Genomic DNA, 24,537 nt, shown 5'->3' with positions numbered 1-24,537 from the left:
TGATTCTGGACACAGACCAGAAAAGGGTTTTTCTTCTGACAGAAAAAGCTCAAGAACTCATGACTCTGGTCAGGAACTTATTGAAGCCAAAACAGGTGTCAGTGCATCACTGCACTCGAGTCCTGGGAAAGATGGTGGCATCATACGAAGCCATTCCCTTCGGCAGGTTCCATGCGAGGACTTTCCAATGGGACCTACTGGACAAGTGGTCCGGGTCACATCTACAAATTCATCAGCGGATCACCCTGTCCCCCAGAGCCAGGGTATCTCTTCTGTGGTGGCTGCAGAGTGCTCACCTCCTAGAGGGCCGCAGGTTCGGCATTCAGGACTGGATCCTGGTGTCCACGGACGCGAGCCTCCGAGGTTGGGGAGCAGTCACACAGGGAAGAAATTTCCAAGGTCTTTGGTCAAGTCAACATCCTGGAACTGAGGGCAATATACAACGCCCTACGTCAAGCGGAGGCATTACTTTGCGACCAACCAGTTCTGATCCAGTCAGACAACGTCACCGCAGTAGCTCATGTAAACCGCCAAGGCGGCACAAGGAGCAGAGTGGCGATGGCGGAAGCCACCAGAATTCTTCGCTGGTCGGAGAATCATGTAAGCACACTGTCAGCAGTGTTCATTCCGGGAGTGGACAACTGGAAAGCAGACTTCCTCAGCAGACACGACCTACATCCGGGAGAGTGGGGACTTCATCAGTAAGTCTTCGCGCAGATTGCAAGTCAGTGGGGACTGCCCCAAATAGACATGATGGCATCCCGTCTCAGCAAAAAGCTACAAAGGTATTGCGCCAGGTCAAGAGACCCTCAGGCGGTAGCTGTGGACGTCCTAGTGACACCGTGGGTGTTCCGGTCGGTTTATGCGTTTCCTCTCCCAAGGTGTTGAGAATAATAAGAAAAAGAGGAGTGAGAACAATCCTCATTGTTCCAGATTGGCCATGAAGGACCTGGTATCCGGTTCTGCAGGAGATGCTCACAGAAGATCTGTGGCCTCTTCCTCTAAGACAGGACCTGTTGCAACAGGGGCCCTGTCTGTTCCAAGACTTACCGCGGCTGCGTTTGACGGCGTGGCGGTTGAACGCCGCATCCTAGCGGAAAAAGGTATTTCCGGATGAGGTCATTCCTACACTAATAAAGGCTAGGAAGGACGTGACATCAAAACATTATCACCGAATATGGCGAAAATATGTTTCTTGGTGTGAGGCCAGGAATGCTGCTACGGAAAAATTCCATCTGGGCCGTATTCTTCACTTCCTACAAACTGGAGTGAATTTGGGCCTAAAATTAGGATCTATTAAGGTTCAGATTTCGGCCTTATCCATTTTCTTTCAAAAGGAATTGGCCTCTCTCCCAGAAGTACAGACGTTTGTGAAGGGAGTACTGCATATTCAGCCTCCTTTTGTACCTCCGGTAGCGCCTTGGGACCTTAACGTGGTATTAAGTTTCCTTAAGTCACATTGGTTTGAACCACTTAAAGCGGTGGAGTTGAAATATCTCACTTGGAAGGTGGTCATGTTGTTAGCCTTGGCTTCTGCTAGGCGAGTTCCGTAATTAGGGGCTTTTATGTGATAAAGCCCCTATCTGGTTTTCCATATGGATAGGGCGGAATTGCGGACCCGTCCTCAATTCCTACTTAAAGTGGTCTCATCTTTTCATATGAACCAACCTATTGTCGTGCCTGTGGCTACGCGTGACTTGGAGGATTCCGAGTCCCTTGATGTGGTCAGGGCTTTGAAAATTTACGTGGCCAGAACGGCTAGAGTCAGGAAGACAGAAGCACTGTTTGTCCTGTATGCAGCCAACAAGGTTGGCGCTCCCGCTTCAAAGCAGACTATTGCTCGCTGGATCTGTAACACGATTCAGCAGGCGCATTCTACGGCAGGATTGCCGTTACCAAAATCGGTTAAGGCCCATTCCACTAGGAAGGTGGCCTCTTCTTGGGCGGCTGCCCGAGGGGTCTCGGCACTACAGCTGTGCCGAGCTGCTACTTGGTCAGGGTCAAACACCTTTGCAAAGTTCTATAAGTTTGATACCCTGGCTGAGGAGGACCTCCTGTTTGCTCAATCGGTGCTGCAGAGTCATCTGCACTCTCCCGCCCGTTTGGGAGCTTTGGTGTAATCCCCATGGTCCTTACGGAGTCCCCAGCATCCTCTAGGACGTTCGAGAAAATAAGATTTTAAACCTACCGGTAAATCTTTTTCTCGTCCGTATAGGATGCTGGGCGCCCGTCCCAAGTGTTGACTACTTCTGCATGACTTGTATATAGTTATTGCTTACATAAGGGTTATGTTATAGTTTCATCGGTTTTGGACCGATGCTATGTTGTTTTTTCATACTGTTAACTAGATAGTATATCACAAGTTATACGGTGTGATTGGTGTGGCTGGTATGAATCTTGCTTTTGGATTAACTAAAATCCTTTCCTCGTACTGTCCGTCTCCTCTGGGCACAGTTTCTCTAACTGAGGTCTGGAGGAGGGGCATAGAGGGAGGAGCCAGTGCACACCCAGATCCAAAGTCTTTCTTAAAGTGCCCATGTCTCCTGCAGAGCCCGTCTATCCCCATGGTCCTTACGGAGTCCCCAGCATCCTCTACGGACTACGAGAAATAGATTTACCGGTAGGTTTAAAATCTTATTTTCTTTTCAGTGAGATTGTAATCATCTATTAAAAGGATTTTGACAGGATGTTCTGGCAATGTGTTTTAGATGATGGTTTGCACTTTGGATGGGGACCTTTATCCTCCACTTGAGGAACCAAGTGGAGTAAGTGATCCAAAGGCCAACAAGAAAAAAGACAGGGACAGAGAGAAGAAATTTATTTGGAATCATGGCAGTAAGTTTGTCCTTTTTGTACATTGTGACTTATAATGAGGGCGTGACAGCAAGGCTGCTATTGTACCATGGGGCAGATGTATTAAGCCTGGAGAAGGCATATAGAGGTGATAAAGCGGTGATAAGTGCAAGGTGATAAGGCATCAGCCAATCAGCTCATAACTGTCAATTTACATATTGGAGCTGATTATCACTTCTTTGTGCCTTCTTCAGGCTTAATACATCTGCCCCCATGTTTCAGGCACTAGGGAGCCTATTGAAATTTTTAATTGTTATGTTTACAACACTCTCTTCTTTGTAATAGTAACTTTACCTCTGAAGAATGTGCGTAAGAGGCGCTTCAGGAAAACTGCAAAGAAAAAGGTGCCTTTTCTCTAATTATACAATGTTTATAACAAAATGTAGCATGAATTTCAATGTTATAAACAAGGAGTATAATAATGCTGGATTCGCCACCCTAACTACTTCTGGCATCTTCCCTCTAGTACATAGAGTCCCCGGATGTGGAGAAAGAGGTGAAGCGGCTTCTAAGTACAGATGCTGAGGCAGTCAGTGTGCGTATCCTTTTAGTTACTGTGCAAGTACCTAACCCAAGGCTGCTCTAGCACTATGCATGGCTGAAGTGTTCAGTACTTTATTCTGGCTGTTAAATGTAAAGGAGGCAGAAAGTGGAAGTTTTCGGATTTTTTTATTTTCCATAGACCCTCTGCTACATTTTTTTAAAATAATACAAGCGCGAGGTCCAAGTAAGTTTTCCAGTAGGTAACTGCTATAAGGTACATACATATATAAAATGGTAATATATATTGCAGTATAGTCCCCCAAGTGTCTTCTCGCGTCCTCTTCATCAGGAGTCCCACCAAATTAAAATGATCTAATATGCTGCAAGCCGGATGTAAATACTGCTTGGGGTAGTCAGAGTGGCAAAGATCACACCAGCAGTGCACACCTATAAAATCTGTATACTAGGATAAAGTGGCAGAGTGGTAAGAATATATAGTATCGAACATGACTCCTCCCAGCACCGCACACACCCATTCACAACACATTCCATGCTCACTCCTGCTATGACCCAGTCTCCATCTCTGGCCTGCTCATTCAGGGACAACTGTCCTCTTGTGCCCCTCTGTTATCTAACTCTGTCTCTGATTGGCATTCCATGCAGCTCGATGCTCCAATTCTCTCTATCCAGCTGGTATATTACAGATTGTTAGGCATTGTATGAGGCTACATGGGCAGAGTAGTATAGTAGGATTAAAGCACTAGAGGTCTGTGAGAAAATGGCATGGGGTTCTCTGCCACTTTGGTGTGTACAGCGGAAGTCTACCATGGATGTCCGTATTAACTGCCCGTAGTGTTTGCAACATTTAAACATACATTAAGGGAGCTTGCGGTTGCCTATGCAATTTAGTTAAAAAAAACCCGCAATGACTTTTAAAAGCAGGAATTAATTTTCAGGCTTACAGGACGATGCTCTCGCGCCCATGAGTAAGTGTGGCTGTATGCCGGATTCAAGGATTTATGTTCACAGCCCCATAGGGCTGCAGGTAATAATGTGCGAGTCCAAACCGCATGGGGGAACAGTTGTGGTGCCAGCAACTGAGTGGAAACACCATTGCAAGGACAGCTTCCACCCTTCCCCAGTAATTGCAGAGACCACATAGTGCTGAATCTTCTTCTTATCTTTTCATATTTAGTAAGTGGACGGTAAAATCCAAACTGTTAGCTAAAACAGCTGTGGTCCCTCACAAACATGGGAAGCTACTTCAGATTCACCCACATGGCTATCCATTAAGTATTGGGCTGATGAGACCACTTTATACCCTAACCTGCAATCTGTTTGACTTGTCCAGACTTATGTGTGCTTGCAAAGCTGCCATATATAGAGGAAATGGAAAGGCTGCACGCACTATTAGAAACGCTCACTCACGAGTGTACTTACTTCATCTCTGCAGTTGAATACAAATGCCACTACAATTGGGGGGTGGCGGGCGGGAATACACACACACACACACACACACACACACACACACACACACACAATGTTGAAAGCATAATATTGTGGGTTTTTTTTGTGTAATAAATATCCTACTAGGGGAGCCTTCCTCCCTATACTGTCTGCATCTCTTATAAATGGTTTATGAGGTATTGGTGGATGGGATCTCTACCTCAGATTGAATTTCAAACAGAATAATAGTGTGTTCTTATTTCATCCTATCTGGAGGACACTGCAGTCTGGGATTAGTGCAGGGGTGGTGAACCGGCGGCCCACCAGCTGTTGTTAAACTACACATTCCAGCATGCCCTGCAACAGTTTTAGCATGGCCAAATAGCAAAGCGTAGCAGGGCATGCTGGTATGTGTAGTTCAACAACAGCTGGAGGGCCAAGGGTTCCCCATCCCTGCCTTAGAGGGAAGCTGGGAAGTAGGCATTAATAGTTCAAAGGCTCACATAATACTGCAGTTAGTTTTGCAAAGTAGCAGGTGGTGCGTTACCTGAGTATGAGACAGGATACAGTAAAAAGGAGTGCTGGATGTTGAAGTACTGGGAATGGAAACTGTAAAGCTGTATCAGATTTTTCTGCTCTGAACAAAGGGTAATGACATGTTAGAGTGAATACAGGAGTGGAGAAGTGAAAAGGGCGGCAGCTAAACAAGACTCCTACCTAACTGTACAAGAATGTTATATAATATAAGCTAAGAATCAAAAGAAAAGCCCCAAAGCACAAAATCGAGCTGTTGTATTAAAAAAATATTCTTTTGCACGGTCTTGAAATAAATAATAAGATTTTAAACCTACCGGTAAATCTTTTTTTCCTAGTCCGTAGAGGATGCTGGGGACTCCGTAAGGACCATGGGGATAGACGGGCTCCGCAGGAGACATGGGCACTAAAAAGTAACTTTAGGTATGGGTGTGCACTGGCTCCTCCCTCTATGCCCCTCCTCCAGACCTCGGTTAGAGAAATTGTGCCCAGAGGAGACGGACAGTACGAGGAAAGGATTTTTGTTAATCCAAGGGCAAGATTCATACCAGCCCACACCATTCACACCGTATAACTTGGGTAATACGAACCAGTTAATAGCATGAAACAACACAGCCTCAGTCAGAGACTGAACAAAACTGTAACATAACCCTTATGTAAGCAATAACTATATACAAGTCTTGCAGAAGCAGTCCGCACTGGGACGGGCGCCCAGCATCCTCTACAGACTAGGAGAAAAAGATTTACCGGTAGACTTAAAATCTTATTTTCTCTTACGTCCTAGAGGATGCTGGGGACTCCGTAAGGACCATGGGGATTATACCAAAGCTCCCAAACGGGCGGGAGAGTGCGGATGACTCTGCAGCACCGATTGAGCAAACATGAGGTCCTCCTCAGCCAGGGTATCAAACTTGTAAACCTTTGCAAAGGTGTTCGAACCCGACCAAGTAGCAGCTCGGCACAGCTGTAATGCCGAGACCCCTCGGGCAGCCGCCCAAGAAAAGCCCACCTTCATAGTGGAATGGGCCTTAACCGATTTTGGTAACGGCAATCCAGCAGTAGAATGAGCCTGCTGAATTGTGTTACAGATCCAGCGAGCAAGCAGGAGTGCCAACCTTGTTGGCTGCATACAGGACAAACAGTGCCTCTGTTTTTCTGACCCGAGCCGTTCTGGCCACGTAAATTTTCAAAGCCCTGACTACATCAAGGGACTCGGAATCCTCCAAGTCTTGCGTAGCCACAGGCACCACAATAGGTTGGTTCATATGAAAAGATGAAACCACCTTGGGCAAGAATTGAGGATGAGTCCGCAATTCCGCTCTATCCACATAGAAAACCAGATAGGGGCTTTTGTGAGACAAAGCCGCTAACTCCGACACTCGCCTAGTCGAAGCCAAGGCTAACAACATAACCACTTTCCAAGTGAGAGATTTTAATTCCACCGTTTTAAGCGGTTCAAACCAGTGGGACTTAAGGAAACTCAACACCACGTTAAGGTCCCAAGGCGCCACCGGAGGTACAAAAGGAGGCTGAATATGCAGCACTCCCTTCACAAAAGTCTATACTTCTGGGAGAGAAGCTAATTCTTTCTGAAAGAAAATGGATAAGGCCGAAATCTGAACCTTGATGGAGCCTAATTTTAGGCCCAAATTCACTCCAGTTTGTAGGAAGTGAAGGAAACGGCCCAGATGGAATTTTTCCATAGGAGCATTCCTGGCCTCACACCAAGAAACATACTTCCGCCATATACGGTGATAATGCTTAGCTGTCACGTCCTTCCTAGCCTTTATCAGAGTAGGAATGACCTCATCCGGAATGCCATTTTCCGCTAGGATCCGGCGTTCAACCGCCATGCCGTCAAATGCAGCCGCGGTAAGTCTTGGAACAAACAGGGCCCCTGTTGCAACAGGTCCTGTCTTAGAGGAAGATGCCACGGATCTTCTGTGAGCATTTCCTGCAGATCCAGATACCAGGCCCTTTGCGGCCAATCTGGAACAATGAGAATTGTCTGTACTCCTCTTTTTCTTATGATTCTCAACACCTTGGGGATGAGAGGAAGAGGAGGAAACACATAGACCGACTGGAACACCCACGGTGTCACCAGGGCGTCCACTGCCACCACCTGAGGGTCTCTTGACCTGGCGCAATACCTCTGTAGTTTCTTGTTGAGGCGGACGCCATCATGTCTATTTGGGGCAGTCCCCATTGACTTGCAATCTGTGCGAAGACTTCCTGATGAAGTCCCCACTCTCCTGGATGTAGATCGTGTCTGCTGAGGAAGTCTGCTTCCCAGTTGTCCACCCCCGGAATGAACACGGCTGACGATGCGCTTACATGATTTTCCGCCCAGCAAAGAATCCTGGTGGCTTCCGTCATTGCCATTCTGCTCCTTGTGCCGCCTTGGCGGTTTACATGAGCCACTGCGGTGATGTCTGACTGAATCAGAACCGGTAGATCGCGAAGCAAAGTCTCCGCTTGACGAAGGGCGTTGTATTTGGCCCTCAGCTCCAGGACGTTGATGTGAAGACAAGTCTCCTGGCTTGACCAAAGCCCTTGGAAGTTTCTTCCCTGAGTGACTGCTCCCCAACCTCGGAGGCTCGCGTCCGTGGTGACCAGAATCCATTCCTGAATTCCGAACCTGCGACCCTCTAGAACAGGCATTCCCAACCACGGTCCTCAAGGCACACCAACAGTGCAGGTTTTATTGATATCCTGGCTGCAGCATAGATGGTTAAGTCAAAATAACTGAGCTACGAATTAAGTCACCTGTGCTGAAGCCTGGATATCACTAAAACCTGCACTGTTAGTGTGCCTTGAGGACCGTGGTTGGGAATGCCTGCTCTAGAAGGTGAGCACTCTGCAGCCACCACAGGAGAGATACCCTGGCCCTGGGAGACAGGGTGATCATCTGATGAATCTGTAGATGTGACCCGGACCACTTGTCCAGTAGGTCCCACTGGAAAGTCCTCATATGGAACCTGCCGAAGGGAATGACCTCGTAAGACGCCACCATCTTTCCCAGGACTCAAGTGCAGTGATGCACTGACACCTGTTTTGGCTTCAATAAGTCCCTGACCAGAGTCATGAGTTCCTGGGCCTTTTCTATCGGAAGATAAACCCTTTTCTGGTCCGTATCCAGAATCATGCCTAAGAAGGTCAACCGAGTCGTAGGAACCAACTGTGACTTTGGGATATTTAGAATCCAGCCGTGATGCTGCAATACCTTCAGTGAAAGTGACACGCTGTTCAACAACTGCTCTCGTGATCTCGCTTTTATGAGGAGATCGTCCAAGTACGGGATAATTGTGACACCCTGCTTGCGCAGGAGCACCATCCTCTCCGCCATTACCTTGGTGAAAATCCTCGGGGCCGTGGAAAGCCCAAACGGCAACGTCTGAAATTGGTAATGACACTCCTGTACCGCAAATCTCAGGTACGCCTGATGAGGTGGATAAATGGGAACATGAAGGTATGCATCCTTTTATGTCCAGGGATACCATAAAATCCCCCCCTTCAAGGCTGGCGATGATCGCTCTGAGCGATTCCTTCTTGAACTGGAACCTTTTCAAGTATAGGTTCAAGGATTTAAAATTTAAAATGGGTCTGACCGAACCGTCCGGTTTCGGGACTACAAACAGGGTTGAGTAATACCCCTTCCCTTGTTGAAGCAGGGGAACTTTGACCACCACCTGTTGAAGACACAATTTGTGAATCGCATTTAGAACTATCTCCCTTTCTGGGGGAGAAGCTGGCAGGGCCGATTTGAAAACTCGGCGAGGAGGAACCTCTTCGAATTCCAGCTTGTACCCCTGGGAAACAATTTCTATTGCTCAGGGATCCACCTGTGAGTGAACCCAGATGTGGCTGAAAAGTCGAAGACGTGCCCCCACTGGGGCGGAGCCCCAGCGTCATGCGGTGGATTTTGTAGAGGCCGGGGAGGACTTCTGCTCCTGGGAACTAGCGGTGTTGTGCAGCTTTTTCCCTCTGCCCTTACCTCTGGCAAGAAAGGACGATCCTCGTACTCTATTGTTTCTATTTGACCGAAAGGACTGCATCTGATAATGTGGCGCTTTCTTAGGCTGTGAGGGAACATAAGGCAAAAATTTTTATTTACCTGCCGTAGCTGTGGAATCGAGGTCCAAGAGACCTTCCCCAAACAATTCCTCACCCCTGTAAGGTAAAACCTCCATATGCCTCTTCGAGTCGGCATCACCTGTCCGTTGCCGGGTCCATAGGACTCGTCTAGCAGAAACCGCCATAGCGTTGACTCTAGAACCCAGTAGGCCAATGTCTCTTTGAGCATCTCTCATAAATAAGACAGCATCTTTAATATGACACAGGGTCAATAAAATGGTATCCTTATCCAGGGTATCAATGTCTGCCGATAAGGAATCTGCCCATGCTATTACTGCGCTACAAACCCAAGCCGACGCTATCGCCGGTCTGAGTAAGGTACCAGAATGTGTGTAAATGGACTTCAAAGTAGCCTCCTGCTTGCGATCAGCAGGATCCCTGAGGGTAGCCGTATCTTGGGATGGCAGCGCTACCTTTTTGGATAAGCGTGTCAACGCTTTGTCCACCCTTGGGGAGGATTCCCACCGTATCCTGTCCTTTGGCGAGAAAGGATACGCCAGAAGAATCCTTTTGGGAATCTGCAGTTTTTTGTCTGGAGATTCCCAAGCCTTTTCAAGTAACTCGTTCAGCTCAGACGGGGGAAAGGTTACCTCAGGTTTCTTTTCCTTATACATGTGTACCCTCGTGTCAGGGACAGGGGGTTCCTCTGTGATATGCAAAACATCTTTTATTGCAATAATCATATATTGAATACTTTTAGCCAATTTTGGCTGTAACTTTGCATCATCGTAGTCGACACTGGAGTCAGAATCCGTGTCGGCATCAGTGTCTACTATTTGGGATAGTGGGCGTTTTTGAGACCCCGAAGGTCCCTGTGACATAGGGGCAGGCAGGGCTTGACACCCTGTACATTCCCTGGACTCAGCTTTGTCAAACCTTTTGTGCAATAAATTCACATTAGCACTTAAAACATTCCACATATCCAACCAGTCAGGTATCTGTGTTGCCGACTGAGACACCACACTCATTTGCTCCACCTCCTCCCTAGGAGAGCCTTCTACCTCAGACATGCTGACACACGCGTACCGACACACCACACACTCAGGGAATCCTCTTATCTGAAGACAGTTCCCCCTTAAGGCTCTTTGGAGAGACAGAGAGAGAGTATGCCAGCAAACACCCAGCGCTAATGACCCAGGAAAGAAAACACAATATGTTTACCCAGATAGCGCTGTTTAACCTTATCTGCGCCAAATTATGTGCCCCCCCTTCTTTAAAACTCTTTCACCGTGTAAGCAGGGGAGAGTCCGGGGAGCTTCCTCTCAGCGGTGTGCTGTGGAGAAAATGGCGACGGTGAGTGCTGAGGAACAAGCTCCGCCCCCTCAGCGGCGGGCTTCGGTCCCGCTGAAAATTTCAAAAAGCTGGCGGGGGATCTCTTGTATACCGTGCCCAGCCTGTATATATCCTTTTAAGCCAGATATGGAGGTTCTTATTGCTGCCCAGGGCGCCCCCCCTGCGCCCTGCACCCTTACAGTGCCTGCCTTGTGTGTGTTGTGTGGGAGCAGTGGCGCGCAGCGTTACCTCAATGAAGATCAGAAGTCTTCTGCCGCCTCTGAAGTCTTCTTTCTTCACATACTCACCTGGCTTCTATCTTCCGGCTCTGCGAGGAGGACGGCGGCGCGGTTTCGGGACGAACGGCAAGGGTGAGACCTGCGTTCCCTTCCCTCTGGAGCTAATGGTGTCCAGTAGCCTAAGAAACAGAGCCTAACGTTAAAGTAGGTCTGTTTCTCTCTCCTCAGTCCCTCGATGCAGGGAGTCTGTTGCCAGCAGGCTCCCTGAAAATAAAAAATAAAAAACCTAACAAAATACTTTCTTTTCAGGAATCTCAGGAGAGCTCCCTGTAATGCACCCAGTCTCCTCTGGGCACAGTATTAAACTGAGGTCTGGAGGAGGGGCATAGAGGGAGGAGCCAGTGCACACCCATACCTAAAGTTCTTTTTTAGTGCCCATGTCTCCTGCGGAGCCCGTCTATCCCCATGGTTCTTACGGAGTCCCCAGCATCATTTAGGACGTAAGAGAAAAATAGGTAACCAGTCTTAGCCTATGGTGTATTATGTGTCGCCTAAAGGGATTATGAATTGATCTTAGGCTCAACAGGTGGCATTCTTCTGCTCCTGCAGGAAAGTCTGGTTTACAGTATCTCTGCTGATAATCATTTACAAATGATGTTACTTCACATTCAATATTTCACCTTTTTACTTTTTATTTGCTTTTAGAAGGTTGCTATTCTCATACTTCGCTCCCAACAGACAGCAATCCTCATGCACCAGTTAGAAACTGTGCAGATAATGTTATTTGACGTATTGGGGGAGATGTACTAAGCAGGGAAAAGAATGGAGAAATGAGCCAGTGACGGAGTTGCCCACGGCAACCAATCTGCATTAAAGTAACATTTATTATTTGTATTTCCACGGGCTCACTTCTCCACTCTTTTCACTGCTTTGGGCATCTCCCCCATTGCTTGGTATGCACAGTAAACATTTTGTAGGTTTTACACTACTCTAACCTACACCCAGCTCACCATCAGGTTGTGTGTTAATCTGCGCTGCGAGTAACCAACTTTGTCTGGGATTTTCACATCCAGTCCAGGAAGTAAGAGAGAAAACAAGGAAGTGTTTTGGACGTAGTTCAACCTAGCCATGCACAGATTGTATGCAGTCTGGCCGCATGCTTCATTCACTCGCCGTCCTCCTTGTGTGACAATTATTTTGGACATACAGGTGAATTATTTTTAAGTGATATTGGAGAGGCAGATGTACTTTTTTTCCTTGACACTGACATTCAGGCTGGGAGGTGATTGCTGAAGATGAATCTAAAGAAGCTGAAAATCTGACTATGTTGGATGGCTCTCCAGGAATGTCCGGGATGAAACAGGGACACGGGTCTTCAAGTAATTCCAACTTTAAGTGTTCATTTATTGTCTTGGTACAATTCCTGCATACACACTGCCCATTGCAAAAGAAAACTTAAACTAAAAGAGTGTCCAACAAGTGATAAAAAAAAACCTGATGGGCATTGTATTTTCTAAATATATCCATGAGTGTGAGTTTGCTAGCAACTCTTATCCCTCATATCCCATAGACCAATACCAAGTTTATGGGATTCTCTCCAATGTTACACTCATTGCCGTTGGTGAATGTTAGCCGTCAAAAAGTATGCGTAAGCATATATACTGTCACCTGAGTGCTGTCTTTCATATGTGTGCCTAGTGCATTTCTCCTACTCTATTCATCCATTTGGCAGGCCTCTTTCCATCTTTATTGCCATTCTTTTACTTATACGTGTTTTTTTTGTTTTGCATTTGTTAACGTTTTATCTCTTCCAACTGCATTATCAGTGGAAAGGGACGAATTACGTGAGATCTTCAATGACATAAGCAGCAGTAGTGACGGAGAGGAGGAGGATAGAGAGCGGCAGGAAGAGGAGGACTTGAACATTATGGAAACTGAAGAAGGCCAGAGAGGCCAGAATGGCCAAGATGGGGGCACCAACCAGATAGGTGAGCAATAACCACTGAAGTGCTATGCCACTATCTGGGCTGCCAAAAATACCGGTTTGATATCAGCAAAGACCACATTCAAATAGACTTATTATGTTGCTACAAGTGACACATATCATTCAGTAGGAAGTGCTATTATCCTTCACATTACCGTGCTTTCGCTTTGAACATGCTGCCAGAAATATTGTCACATTGCTTATGTGACAAAGGGAAATTATTTTTGCAGACTATCTTCTCAGTGCTATATACAATACTCTGATATGCCCATGTGACATAAACCACTTGTGTCAGAGTTTTTGTACTGATCTGAAATGTTTAATCAATTTATTGCTTTTTGAAGTACTCGAGCTGCAGAAACAAGTAGAAAATTTACAAAAGAAACTGCGAGAGACTCAGGAGAGAAGAAAACGTCAGGAAGAACTTATTATGAAGGTGGAAAATGTGGCTCTTAAGGTGAGTAGAAAGTGCTTATTACCTTCTGTTACCTGGGAATAGAATAAGGCAGGTGTTAGAACCCTAGGAGCAATGTGTGAGAAGGTGGACCCAGAGGTTGGAGCATCTGTAGTCCTGGGCTTTTCACCCACTGCATCCTTGCCACTTGGTGCAGGAATTCTGTGAGCAACATCAATGAGTCTTTTTAACAGTGAGGTCTGGGTGTGTCTGCTTCCAGGCACCATGGCCGAAAGTCTGCCGCTGAATAAGGTGGTGCTGAGTTTTATTTGTGTGGGAAAAAGAAATTGGCATGATTTGTGTGGCACTAGAGCATCGGACTATAATAAGGTGCACAAGCTTTAGTCCATGGGCAGAGAAAGTGTTGTACTAATATTCTCTCTCCATAACACAGACACGTCTACAAGCTGTGCTGGATGAGTTCAGACAGCAGGAAGACTGTGAGAAGCAACAGGTGAGACATTACTAAAAGATGTTGTACCTCCCATACTTTGTACAAAAATATACATATCACAAATTGCTTTCATCATTCAGTAAACTTTTGTGAAGATAAAAGAAAACCCCTTAATTATGTATTTTTCTAGTTTATACTATGCTGACCTCTTAAAATCTCCAACTTTTGTTTTCTGTACTTTATAAAACTCTTTATACCAATCTGGAAATTACATAATTGGCAGGCCAGGTGTTACTACCTGCTGGGCATTTTTAACAATAGGATATCTAGTTTGTGTAAGGAATGGCCAAGGTGGGAAACAACTGGTAGCGAGTTTAGCACATGTCCCCATTCTCTTTGTTGTTAAAAAAAATGTTAATACTTCAACACTACTACTCGGCAGATTCCCAATGTCCTGTACATCTTTGTTGTTGCTATGATACCGTGTATTAGAGTAACTAAATTACATTAAAATAAGTTATTCAATTGGCAGAAATAATAAAAAAACAATAAAGACAGGAAATTGAATTAAAGAGGATTAGAGTGACTGAGGCTTTTGTGTATTTTCAAAATGCTAATAATAATTTCTCTTACGTCCTAGGGGTTACTGGGAATCCATTTAGTACCATGGGGTATAGACGGGTCCACTTGGAGCCATGGGCACTGTAGAAGTTTGATAACGTGTGTTGGCTCCTCCCTCTATGCCCCTCCTACCAGACTCCGTTTAGAAAATGTACCCGAAGGAGCCGGTCACATCTCTGGAAGCGCCTGAAGAGTGTTCTGCATTTATTTTCAAAGTTTATTTTCAGGCAGGACTGGATGGCACCAGCCTGTCTGCTTCGTGGGACTTAGGGGGGAAGAACGGCCCAACCTCTCTCAGGGTTAATGCTCCCGTTCCCCGCAGACAGGACACTAGCTCCTGAGGGAACTATTCGCAAGCCCCACCATGGCGAGCGTACATTCCCGCATCACGCCGCCACCTCTAGCAGAGCCAGAAGAAAAGAGTGGTGAGTACTAAGCCGGCGTCCCGGTTAGCGGGTCGCTAGCCATTATGGCTGCATGAGGGGACGCATGATGAGACTCGTGGCTTCTACACAAGGCGGAATGAGTCTCCAGACTTAGTACAGTGTAGTGTACACAGTACCCAGACTGGCAATACAGGCTTAAAAGGGTGCTTACTCCATTTTATGCACTCAGACACATAAAGCCAGTATATGAAAAGCGGGAAGACCGCGCGCCATTGAAGGGGCGGGACTTCACTATGAGCGGATCCAGCATCTCACAGGCGCCATTTTACCCTACTGCGGCTACACAGATGCTGACTAAAGGGAGTCGCAACTCCTCCGGAGAGCCTCCAGATTACCTCAGCGGTACCAGGGGGTCATAGCAGGGGGAAGCTATAACCTAGTGTACTAAGTGGGTCATTCCGACCCGATCGCATGCTGCGGTTCATCGCTGCGGTGCGAACAGGTTGGACATGCGCGGCACCCGCAATGCGCACGCCCGACCAGAAGAAAGTGATCGCTAGAAGATTGACAGCGGGGAGGCGTTCCGGGGCAGATACTCAATGTTTTTCGGGCGTGGAGATCCGAACACAGGCGTGTCCAGGCATTTGGAGGGCAGTTGTCTGACGTCAAATCCGGGACCTTCATCGCTGGATCCATTGCACAGGGTAACTAACTACAGGGCTAGTCTTGTTCTGCACAAAACTTTTTTAGCATAGCAGGGCTGCACAAGCGATCGCAGCCTTGCTGTGCCAAAATACACTCCCCCATAGGTGGCGTCTAGTTTATCGCACGAGCAGCAAAAAGTTGCTACGTGCGATCAACTCGGAATGACCCCTTAAGTCCCTAATCTAGGTACTTATCCTGCAACCTGGCTAAGCTTGGCTTTAGCAATAGGGGCACCGTGTGCTGGTTCTATCCTCTCTCTGTCTCTGGGGAAGGGCTCTTTGTGGGTTAATTGTGCTTTTAATCTTTCCTGTGTGTGTGCTGTTACTACTGCAGTATGCCAGGCAAAGAGTGTGTACCATGCAAGGCACAGTGTTCCTCTTCTCCAGGGGGTTCACTAGTGTGTACTCAGGCTAGTGGGACGGAGCCAGCATGGCTGGACCCCATTAGGGGGATGAATTCCACCATCTCTACTAAATTATCTCGTAATGAGAAAGAGACGCAATACTTAAGACAGTCTATGGCTGAGTTTATGCAAAAGTACTCTACCATTTGTCCGCAAAAACATACTTTGGCCCATATCCAGCATTTTGACTCTGATAATGAAGGGTAAGATATGGAGGAAGGTGAGGTGGACATAGAATCTATGAGAGCCTCTACACCCTGCGACAGAGTACCCTCCCCTACCTCTATCGGAGAAGTCCTAAATATCCCTGATAAGGTGACAGAGGAGTGTGAGGAATCTTACTTAATATAAAGAAAAAATCCTCAGCCACTTTTCCTGTGTCAAAGGAACTAAATACCCTGTTTGAAGAACCGTGGATTAATTTATATAAGAAATTTCAAGTCCCTAGGCGGTTATTGTCATCGTTTCCTCCTGAGGATAGGAAAAAATGGGAAAATCCAATTATAGTGGATACATCAGTCTCCAGGCTCGCACATAAAATAGTACTACCTGTTCCTGGTGCAGCCTCCTTAAAGGATACAGCTGATAGTAAGATTGAGACTACACTCAAATCTTGTATACAGCTACAGGGTTGGCCTAGAGACCCACTATAGCATGTGGGTGGATTACTCGAGCCATTGCTAAATGGTCTGGTAATTTAATTGAAGGGTTAGATACTTTACCTCAAGAGGAAATTCTTTTACTCCTGCAACACATACAAGACTCTGCGAACTTTATGGTGGAAGCCATTAAAGAGAGAGGTTTGCTTAATGCACGCACTACAGCTATGGCAGTGTCGGCACGCAGGGGATTATGGCTACGTCAGTGGACTGCTGACGCGGACTCCTAAAAAGGTGTGGAAGCCTGCCGTTCACTGGTGAGGCCTTATTTGGCGACGAACTCGACAAGTGGATCTCGCAAGCTACTGCGGGTAAGTCCACCTATCTACCTTCTTCAGCTCCACAGCTAGGAAGGCCTACTCAGGACCCAATTTACAGTCCTTTCGGACGACCAAGTTTAGGGGCAAGGCCAGAGGTTCTTGTACTGCTGCCAGAGGTTCTAGAGGTAAACCACGCATCCCAGCGACTGCTGGTTCACAGGAACAGAGCTCAGGCTCTGCCTCCTCGAAAACTTCTGCATGACGGTGGACCGCGATGCCTGGGAGCCCGGCTAAAATTCTTCAGTCTCATCTGGACAAGATCTTGCCAGGATCCCTGGGTCATAAATCTTATATCCCGGGGCTACAGACTGGAGTTCCAGGATCTCCCACCTCACAGATTCTTCAAATCAGGCTTAAACCAGTTTCACAAGAGGCAAGAATAACCTTGCAGGACGCCATTCAGAAACTGTTACAGACCAAGGTCATTGTTCCAGTTTCACCTCATCTGCAAAACAAGGGTTACTATTCCAGCTTGTTTGTAGTACCGAAACCGGACGGTTCGGTGAGACCGATTCTGAACCTCAAGTCATTGAACCCATACTTACGAGTCTTCAAATTCAAGATGGGGTCTCTGGGAGCGGTGATCTCGGGTCTGGAAGAGGGGGAATTCCTAGTGTCTCTGGATATCAAGGATGCGTACCTTCACATTCGGATCTGGCCGCCTCATCAGGCTTATCTATGGTTTGCACTGCAGGACTGTCACTACCAGTTCCAGGCCCTGCCATTTGGTCTCTCCACGGCACTGAGGGTGTTCACCAAAGTGATGGCAGAGATGATGATATTACTCCAGAAACAAGGAGTGAACTTATCTGGACGATCTCCTGATAAAGGCTGCGTCCAGGGAACAGTTATAAGAGAACATTGGTCTCACAACCAGATTACTCCTGGATCATGTTTGGATTCTGAACCTAACAAAATCTCAACTAGAACCAATGCAGAAGCTTCATTTCCTGGGAATGATACTGGACACAGAGTCTCAAAGTGTTCCTTCCCTTGGAAAAGCCACTGGTAATCCAGTCAATGGTTCTTGAAGCCGACCCGGATCTCAGTATATCTATGCATCCGCCTTCTGGGGAAAATGGTGGCTTCTTAAGAAGCACTTCAGTACGGAAGGTTTCATGCGAGGCCCTTCCAGCTGGATCTGTTGGACAAATGGTCCAGATCGCATCTTTACATGCATCAGAGGATTTGTCTGTCGACGAAAACCAGGATCTCCCTCCTGTGGTGGCTACAAACTTCTCACCTAGTAGGATTTAGAATTGGATCCTTTTAACCGCGGACGCAATCCTCAGATGTTGGGGTGCAGTCACCCAGGGGGTACAGTTTCAGGGAAGATGGTAGTCAGGAAGTCGTCCTTCCAGTGAACATCCTGGAGCTCAGGCTACATCGCCCTTCTGCAGGCCTCATCTCTTCTTCAGAATCAGGCCATTCAAGTCCAGTCGGACAATGTAACGGCAGTAACATACATAAACAGACAGGGCGGAACGAAAAGCAGAGCCACAATGTCCGAGGTATCAAGAATATTCTGGGCGGAAAAACACGCTGTGGCGATGTCGTCGATCTTCATTCTGGGAGTAGACAACTGGGAAGCAGATTTCCTCAGCTGACACGACCTGCACCCGGGAAAATGGGGCCTCCACCCGGAGGTGTTCCAGTGGCTGACATGTCGTGGGGGTATCCACAAATCAACATGATGGCCTCTCGACTCAACAAGAAGCTGAAGTGGTATTGTTCCAGGTCGAGGGACCCACATGCTGTAGCGGTAGACACCCTGACACCTCTGTGGGTCTACCAGCTGGTGTACTTGTTTGCTCCCATTCCTCTGATTCCAAGAATTCTCAAAAGAATAAAAAATGAAAGAGTTCACGCAATCCTCATTGAGTGGCCGCGAAGGGCGTGGTATGCGGATCTGCTTGAGTTGCTAATCGAAGATCCGTGGCCTCTGCCTCTTCGAGAGGATCTTCCGCAACAGGGCCTGTTCGTTTATCATGACTTACCACGGCTACGTTTGACGGCATGGAAGTTGAATGGCTTATTCTAGCCAGGAGTGGGATTCCTGACAAGGTCATCCCGACTATGATTCAAGCCAGGAAAGGGGTAACGTCAAAACATTACCATCGTATCTGGAAGAAATATGTCTCTTGGTGTGAAAGAAGACAAAGAGGGTAATTCCAAGTTGATCGCAGCAGGAATTTAGTTAGCAATTTGGCAAAACCATGTGCACTGCAGGGGAGGCAGATATAACATGTGCAGAGAGAGTTAGATTTGGGTGGGGTGTGTTCAATCTACAATCTAATTTGCAGTGTAAAAATAAAGCAGCCAGTATTTACCCTGCACAGAAATAAAATAACCCACCCAAATCTAACTCTCTCTGCACATGTTAAATCTGCCTCCCCTGCAGTGCCCATAGTTTTGCCCAATTGCTAACTAAATTCCTGCTGCGATCAACTTGGAATTACCCCCAATATTCTACGGTGGAATTTCATCTGGGACGTTTCCTGCTTTTTCTGCAGTCGGGAGTGTATGTGGGCCTACGCCTAGGCTCCATAAAAGTTCAGATTTTGGCCTTGTCTATTTTCTATCAGAAACAATTGGCTTCTCTCCCTGAGGTCAAGACGTTCTTGAAAGGTGTTCTTCATATCCATCCTCCCTTTTGTGTCTCCCACTGCACCTTGGGATCTCAATTTGGTTCTACGTTTTCTCCAATCGGACTGGTTTGAGCCGTTACAGGAGGTAGACATGAAATAACTTACGTGGAAGACCGTCACGTTGATAGCCTTGGCTTCGGCGCGTATCGGAGCTGAGGGCATTGTCTCACAAGAGCTCCTACTTTATTTTCCATGAGGACAGAGCTGAATTCAAGACTTGTCGGCAACTCCTTCCGAAGGTAGTGTTGGCATTTCACATCAACCAATTGTGGTTCCGGTGGTTACTGACACCTCTGCTACCTCAAAGTCCTTGGACATTGGGGGTAATTCTGAGTTGATCGCAGCAGGAACTTTGTTAGCAGTTGGGCAAAACCATGTGCACTGCAGGGGAGGCAGATATAACATGTGCAGAGAGAGATTTGGGTGTGGTGAGTTAAATCTGCAATCTAAATTGCAGTGTAAAAATAAAGCAGCCAGTATTTACCCTGCACAGAAACAAAATAACCCACCAAAATCTAACTCTCTCTGCAAATGTTATATCTGCCCCCCTGCAGTGCACATGGTTTTGCCCAACTACTACAAAATTTCCTGCTGCGATCAACTTGGAATTACCCCCATTGTACGGGCTTTGAAGGTGAATGTAAAACGAAACTGCTCGTCACGGGAAATCGGACTCTCTGTTCGTTCTCTATGATGCCAATAAGATTGTGTCCTGCTTCAAAGCAGTCAATTGCACGCTGGATCAGGCTCACTAATAATAATAATAATAATTCCAAAATCTGTACAGGCCCACTCTACTAGGTCGATAGTTTCCTCTTGGGTGGCTGCCCACTGGGGTCTCGGCGTTTACAACTTTGCCGAGCAGCTGCTTGGTCGGGGTCGAACACGTTTGCCAAGTTTTACAAGTTTGATACCTTGGCCTCTGAGGACCTTCAATTTGGTCAGCCAGTTCTGCAGGAACCTCAGCACTCTCCCACCCAGTTTGGGAGCTTTGGTACTTCCCCATGGTGCTAAATGGATTCCCAATATCCCCTAGGACGCAAGAGAAAATAGGATTTTAATTACCTACGGGTAAATCCTTTTCTTGTAGTCCGTAGGGGATACTGGGCGCCTGCCCGGTGCTTCGTTCTTCCTGCACGGTTACTTGTTAAGTACTGTTTGGTTCAGCTGTTGCTGTTCCTGTTTCGAGTTTGGTTAGCATGGCTTTCCTCTTATTGTGGTTGTGCTGGTACGATATCTCACCACTTTCCTTTTCTCAAAGTATGTCTGTTTCCTTGGGCACAGTTTCCTAGACTGAGTCTGGCAGTAGGGGCATAGAGGGAGGAGCCAGCACACATTATCAAACTTCTTTCTCTAACGTCCTAGTGGATGCTGGGGACTCCGTAAGGACCATGGGGATAGACGGGCTCCGCAGGAGACATGGGCACTTTAAGAAAGAATTTAGATTCTGGTGTGCTCTGGCTCCTCCCTCTATGTCCCTCCTCCAGACCTCAGTTTGAGACTGTGCCCGGACGAGCTGGGTGCTGTTCAGTGAGCTCTCCTGAGCTTGCTGTGAGAAAGTATTTTGTTAGGTTTTTTATTTTCAGGGAGCTCTGCTGGCAACAGACTCCCTGCATCGTGGGACAGAGGGGAGAGAAGCAGCCCTACTCTCTGAAGCTAGGTCCTGCTTCTTAGGCTACTGGACACCATTAGCTCCAAAAGGATCGTACACAGGATCTCACCCTCGTCGCCCGATCCCAGAGCCGCGCCGCCGTCCCCCTCGCAGAGCCGGAAGACAGAAGCCGGGTGAGTATGAGCAGCAAGAAGACTTCGAAATCGGTGGCAGAAGACTCCGTTCTTCACTGAGGTAACGCACAGCACTGCAGCTGTGCGCCATTGCTCCCACACACCTCACATACTCCGGTCACTGTAAGGGTGCAGGGCGCAGGGGGGGGGGCGCCCTGGGCAGCATATGGACCTCTTTTGGCAAAAGTACACATATATACAGTTGGGCACTGTATATATGTATGAGCCCCCGCCAAGAAAATGTATATTTAAGCGGGACAGAAGCCCGCCGTCGAGGGGGCGGGGCTTCTTCCTCAGCTCTCACCTGCGCCATTTTTTCTCCACAGCTCCGCTGAGAGGAAGCTCCCCAGGCTCTCCCCTGCAGATACACTGTAGAAGAGGGTAAAAAGAGAGGGGGGCACATAATTAGGCGCAAAAATCTATATAAACAGCAGCTACTGGGTTAACATTAAGTTACTGTTATTCCTGGGTTTATAGCGCTGGGGTGTGTGCTGGCATACTCTCTCTCTGTCTCTCCAAAGGGCCTTGTGGGGGAATTGTCTTCAGATGAGCATTCCCTGAGTGTGTGGTGTGTCGGTACGTGTGTGTCGACATGTCTGAGGTAAAAGGCTCCCCTAGGAGGAGATGGAGCAAATGTGTGTGTGAGTGGTGTCTCCGTCGACAACGCCGACACCTGTTTTGGATATGTGAAATTAAGTGCTACGGTAAATTTATTACACAAAAGATTAGAGAACAGACAGGGAATCTACCCATGTCTGTCCCTATGTCGCAGAGACCTTCAGAGTCTCTCAATGCTCACTATCCAAAAGAATAGACACTGATATCGACACGGAGTCTGACTCCAGTGTCGACTACGATAATGCAAAGTTACAGCCAAAATGGCAGGAAAGTATTCAATATATGATTATTGTAATAAAAAATGTTTTGCATATCACTGATGACTCATCTGTCCCTGACACAAGGGTACACATGTTTAAGGGGAAGAAAGCTGAGGTACATTATCCTCCTCTCATGAAGAAAAAGAGTGGGAATCTCCAGACAAGAGACTGCAGTTTCCCACAAAGAATTCTCAGGGAGTATCCTTTCCCTACTAGGGCCAGGCTACGATGGGAATCTTCCCCTAGGGTGTCACGTTTGCCCAAAAGGTAGCGCTGACTTAACAGCTATCCTCAGGGATCCTGCAGATAGCATGCAGTAAAAGTACTTTGAAGTCCATTTACACACATTCTGGTACTATACTCAGACCGGCGATTGTGTCGGCATGGGTTTATAGCGCTGTAGCAGCGTGGACAGATACCTTGTCAGCAGAGATTGAGACCCTAGTATGTAATATATATATATATATGTGTGTGTGTATATGTGTGTATATGTGTGTATATGTGTGTATATGTGTGTGTGTGTATATATATATATATATATATATATATATATATATATATATATATATATATATATATATATATATATATGATAGATATATATAAAAGATGCTGTCTTAGAGATATATATATATATATATATATATATCTAACATACCCAAAGAACCATTAGTCTACTGGGTTCTAGAGTCACCGCTATGTCGATTTCTGCTTGGCATGTCCTGTGGAACATGCAATGGACAGGTGATGCTGACTTAAGAGGCATATGGAAGGTTTACCTTACAAGGCTGAGGATTGTGTGGAGAAGGGATCTCGGACCTGGTCTCCACAGCTATAGCTGATAATTCTGATCTTTTGCCTTATATTCCAGCACAGCCTAGGAAAGCATGACATTATCAAATGCAGTCCTTTCGATCACAAAGAAACAAAGTCCGAGGTGCGTCCTTTCTTGCCAGAGGCAGGGGCAGAGGAAAGAAGCTGCACAACACAGCTAGTTCCCAGGAACAGAAGTCCTCCCCGGCCTCTACAAAATCCACCGCATGTCGCTGGGGCTCCACAGGCGGAGCTAGGCCCGGTAGGGGTACGTCTTCGAAATTTCAGCCACAAGTGGGTTCACTCCCTGTTGGATCCCTGGGCAATAGATATTGTGTCTCAGGGATACAAGCTGGACTTCGAGGAGATGCCCCCTCACCGACGGCCCTGCCGGCTTCCCCCCACGAGAGGGAAATAGTGTTAACTGCAATTCACAAATTGTATCTTCAACAGGTGGTGGTCAAGGTTCCCCTCCTTCAACAAGGAGGGGGTTATTATTCGACCATGTTGTAGTCCCGAAACCGGACGGTTCGGTCAGACCCATATTGATTTTAAAATCCCTGAACATATACCTGAAAAGGTTCAAGTTCAAGATGGAATCGCTAAGAGCGGTTGTCGCAAGCCTGGAAGGGGGGGATTTTATGGTGACTCTGGACATAAAGGATGCATACCTTCATGTCCCCATTTATCCACCTCATCAGGCGTACCTCAGATTTGTGGTACAGGATTGTCATTACCAATTTCAGACGTTGCCGTTTGGTCTCTCCACGGCACCGAGAATATTTACCAAGGTAATGGCGGAAATGTTGGTACTCCTGCGGAAGCAAGGGGTCGCAATTATCCCATACTTGGACGATCTCCTCATAAAAGCGGGATCAAGAGAGCAGTTGCTGATCAGCGTAGCACTTTCTCTGGAAGTGTAACGGCAACACGGCTGGATTCTAAATATTCCAAATTCGCAGTTGGTTCCAACGGCTTGTCTGCCTTTCCTAGGCATGATTCTAGACACAGACCAGAGAAGGGTTTATCTCCCGATAGAGAGAGCTCAGGAGCTCATGACACTGGTCAGGAACCTATTAAAACCAAAACAGGTGTCAGTGCATCACTGCACTCGAGTCCTGAGAAGGATGGTGGCATCATACGAGGCCATTCCCTTTGGCAGGTTCCATGCGAGGACCTTTCAATGGGACTTACTGGACAAGTGGTCCGAATCACATCTTCAGATGCATCGGTTAATCACCATATCCCCCAGGGCCAGGGTGTCTCTCCTGTGGTGGCTGCAGAGTGCTCACCTTCTCGAGGGCCGCAGATTCGGCATTCAGGACTGGGTCCTGGTGACCACGGCTGCAAGCCTCCGGAGCAGTCACACAGGGAAGATATTTCCAAGGTCTGTGGTCAAGTCAGGAGACTTGCCTTCACATCAACATCCTGGAACTAAGGGCCGTATACAATGCCCTACGTCAAGCGGAGACCCTGCTTCGCGACCAACCGGTTCTGATTCAGTCAGACACCATCACCGCAGTGGC

General features: G+C 47.1%; 1 protein-coding gene across 3 annotated transcripts in view; it reads left to right on the top strand.

Annotated features, from left to right (window-relative positions):
* TAF7L (TATA-box binding protein associated factor 7 like) overlaps positions 1-24,537 on the top strand; it is a 156,127-nt gene that overhangs the window by 85,377 nt on the left and 46,213 nt on the right. For all 3 annotated transcript variants that reach the window (XM_063936953.1, XM_063936952.1, XM_063936951.1), the window contains exons 6-12: positions 2,709-2,835; positions 3,139-3,197; positions 3,320-3,392; positions 12,236-12,340; positions 12,788-12,949; positions 13,290-13,402; positions 13,794-13,853. In XM_063936953.1, the coding sequence (XP_063793023.1) occupies positions 2,709-2,835; positions 3,139-3,197; positions 3,320-3,392; positions 12,236-12,340; positions 12,788-12,949; positions 13,290-13,402; positions 13,794-13,853 (699 nt within the window). The remainder of the gene's footprint in view (positions 1-2,708; positions 2,836-3,138; positions 3,198-3,319; positions 3,393-12,235; positions 12,341-12,787; positions 12,950-13,289; positions 13,403-13,793; positions 13,854-24,537) is intronic.

This window comes from Pseudophryne corroboree, chromosome 8 (genome assembly GCF_028390025.1).
Source record: "Pseudophryne corroboree isolate aPseCor3 chromosome 8, aPseCor3.hap2, whole genome shotgun sequence".
Classification (NCBI taxonomy): Eukaryota; Metazoa; Chordata; class Amphibia; order Anura; family Myobatrachidae; genus Pseudophryne; species Pseudophryne corroboree.
The sequence above is the reverse complement of the archived record's forward strand: the minus strand, read 5'-3'. Positions and strand labels throughout refer to the sequence as shown.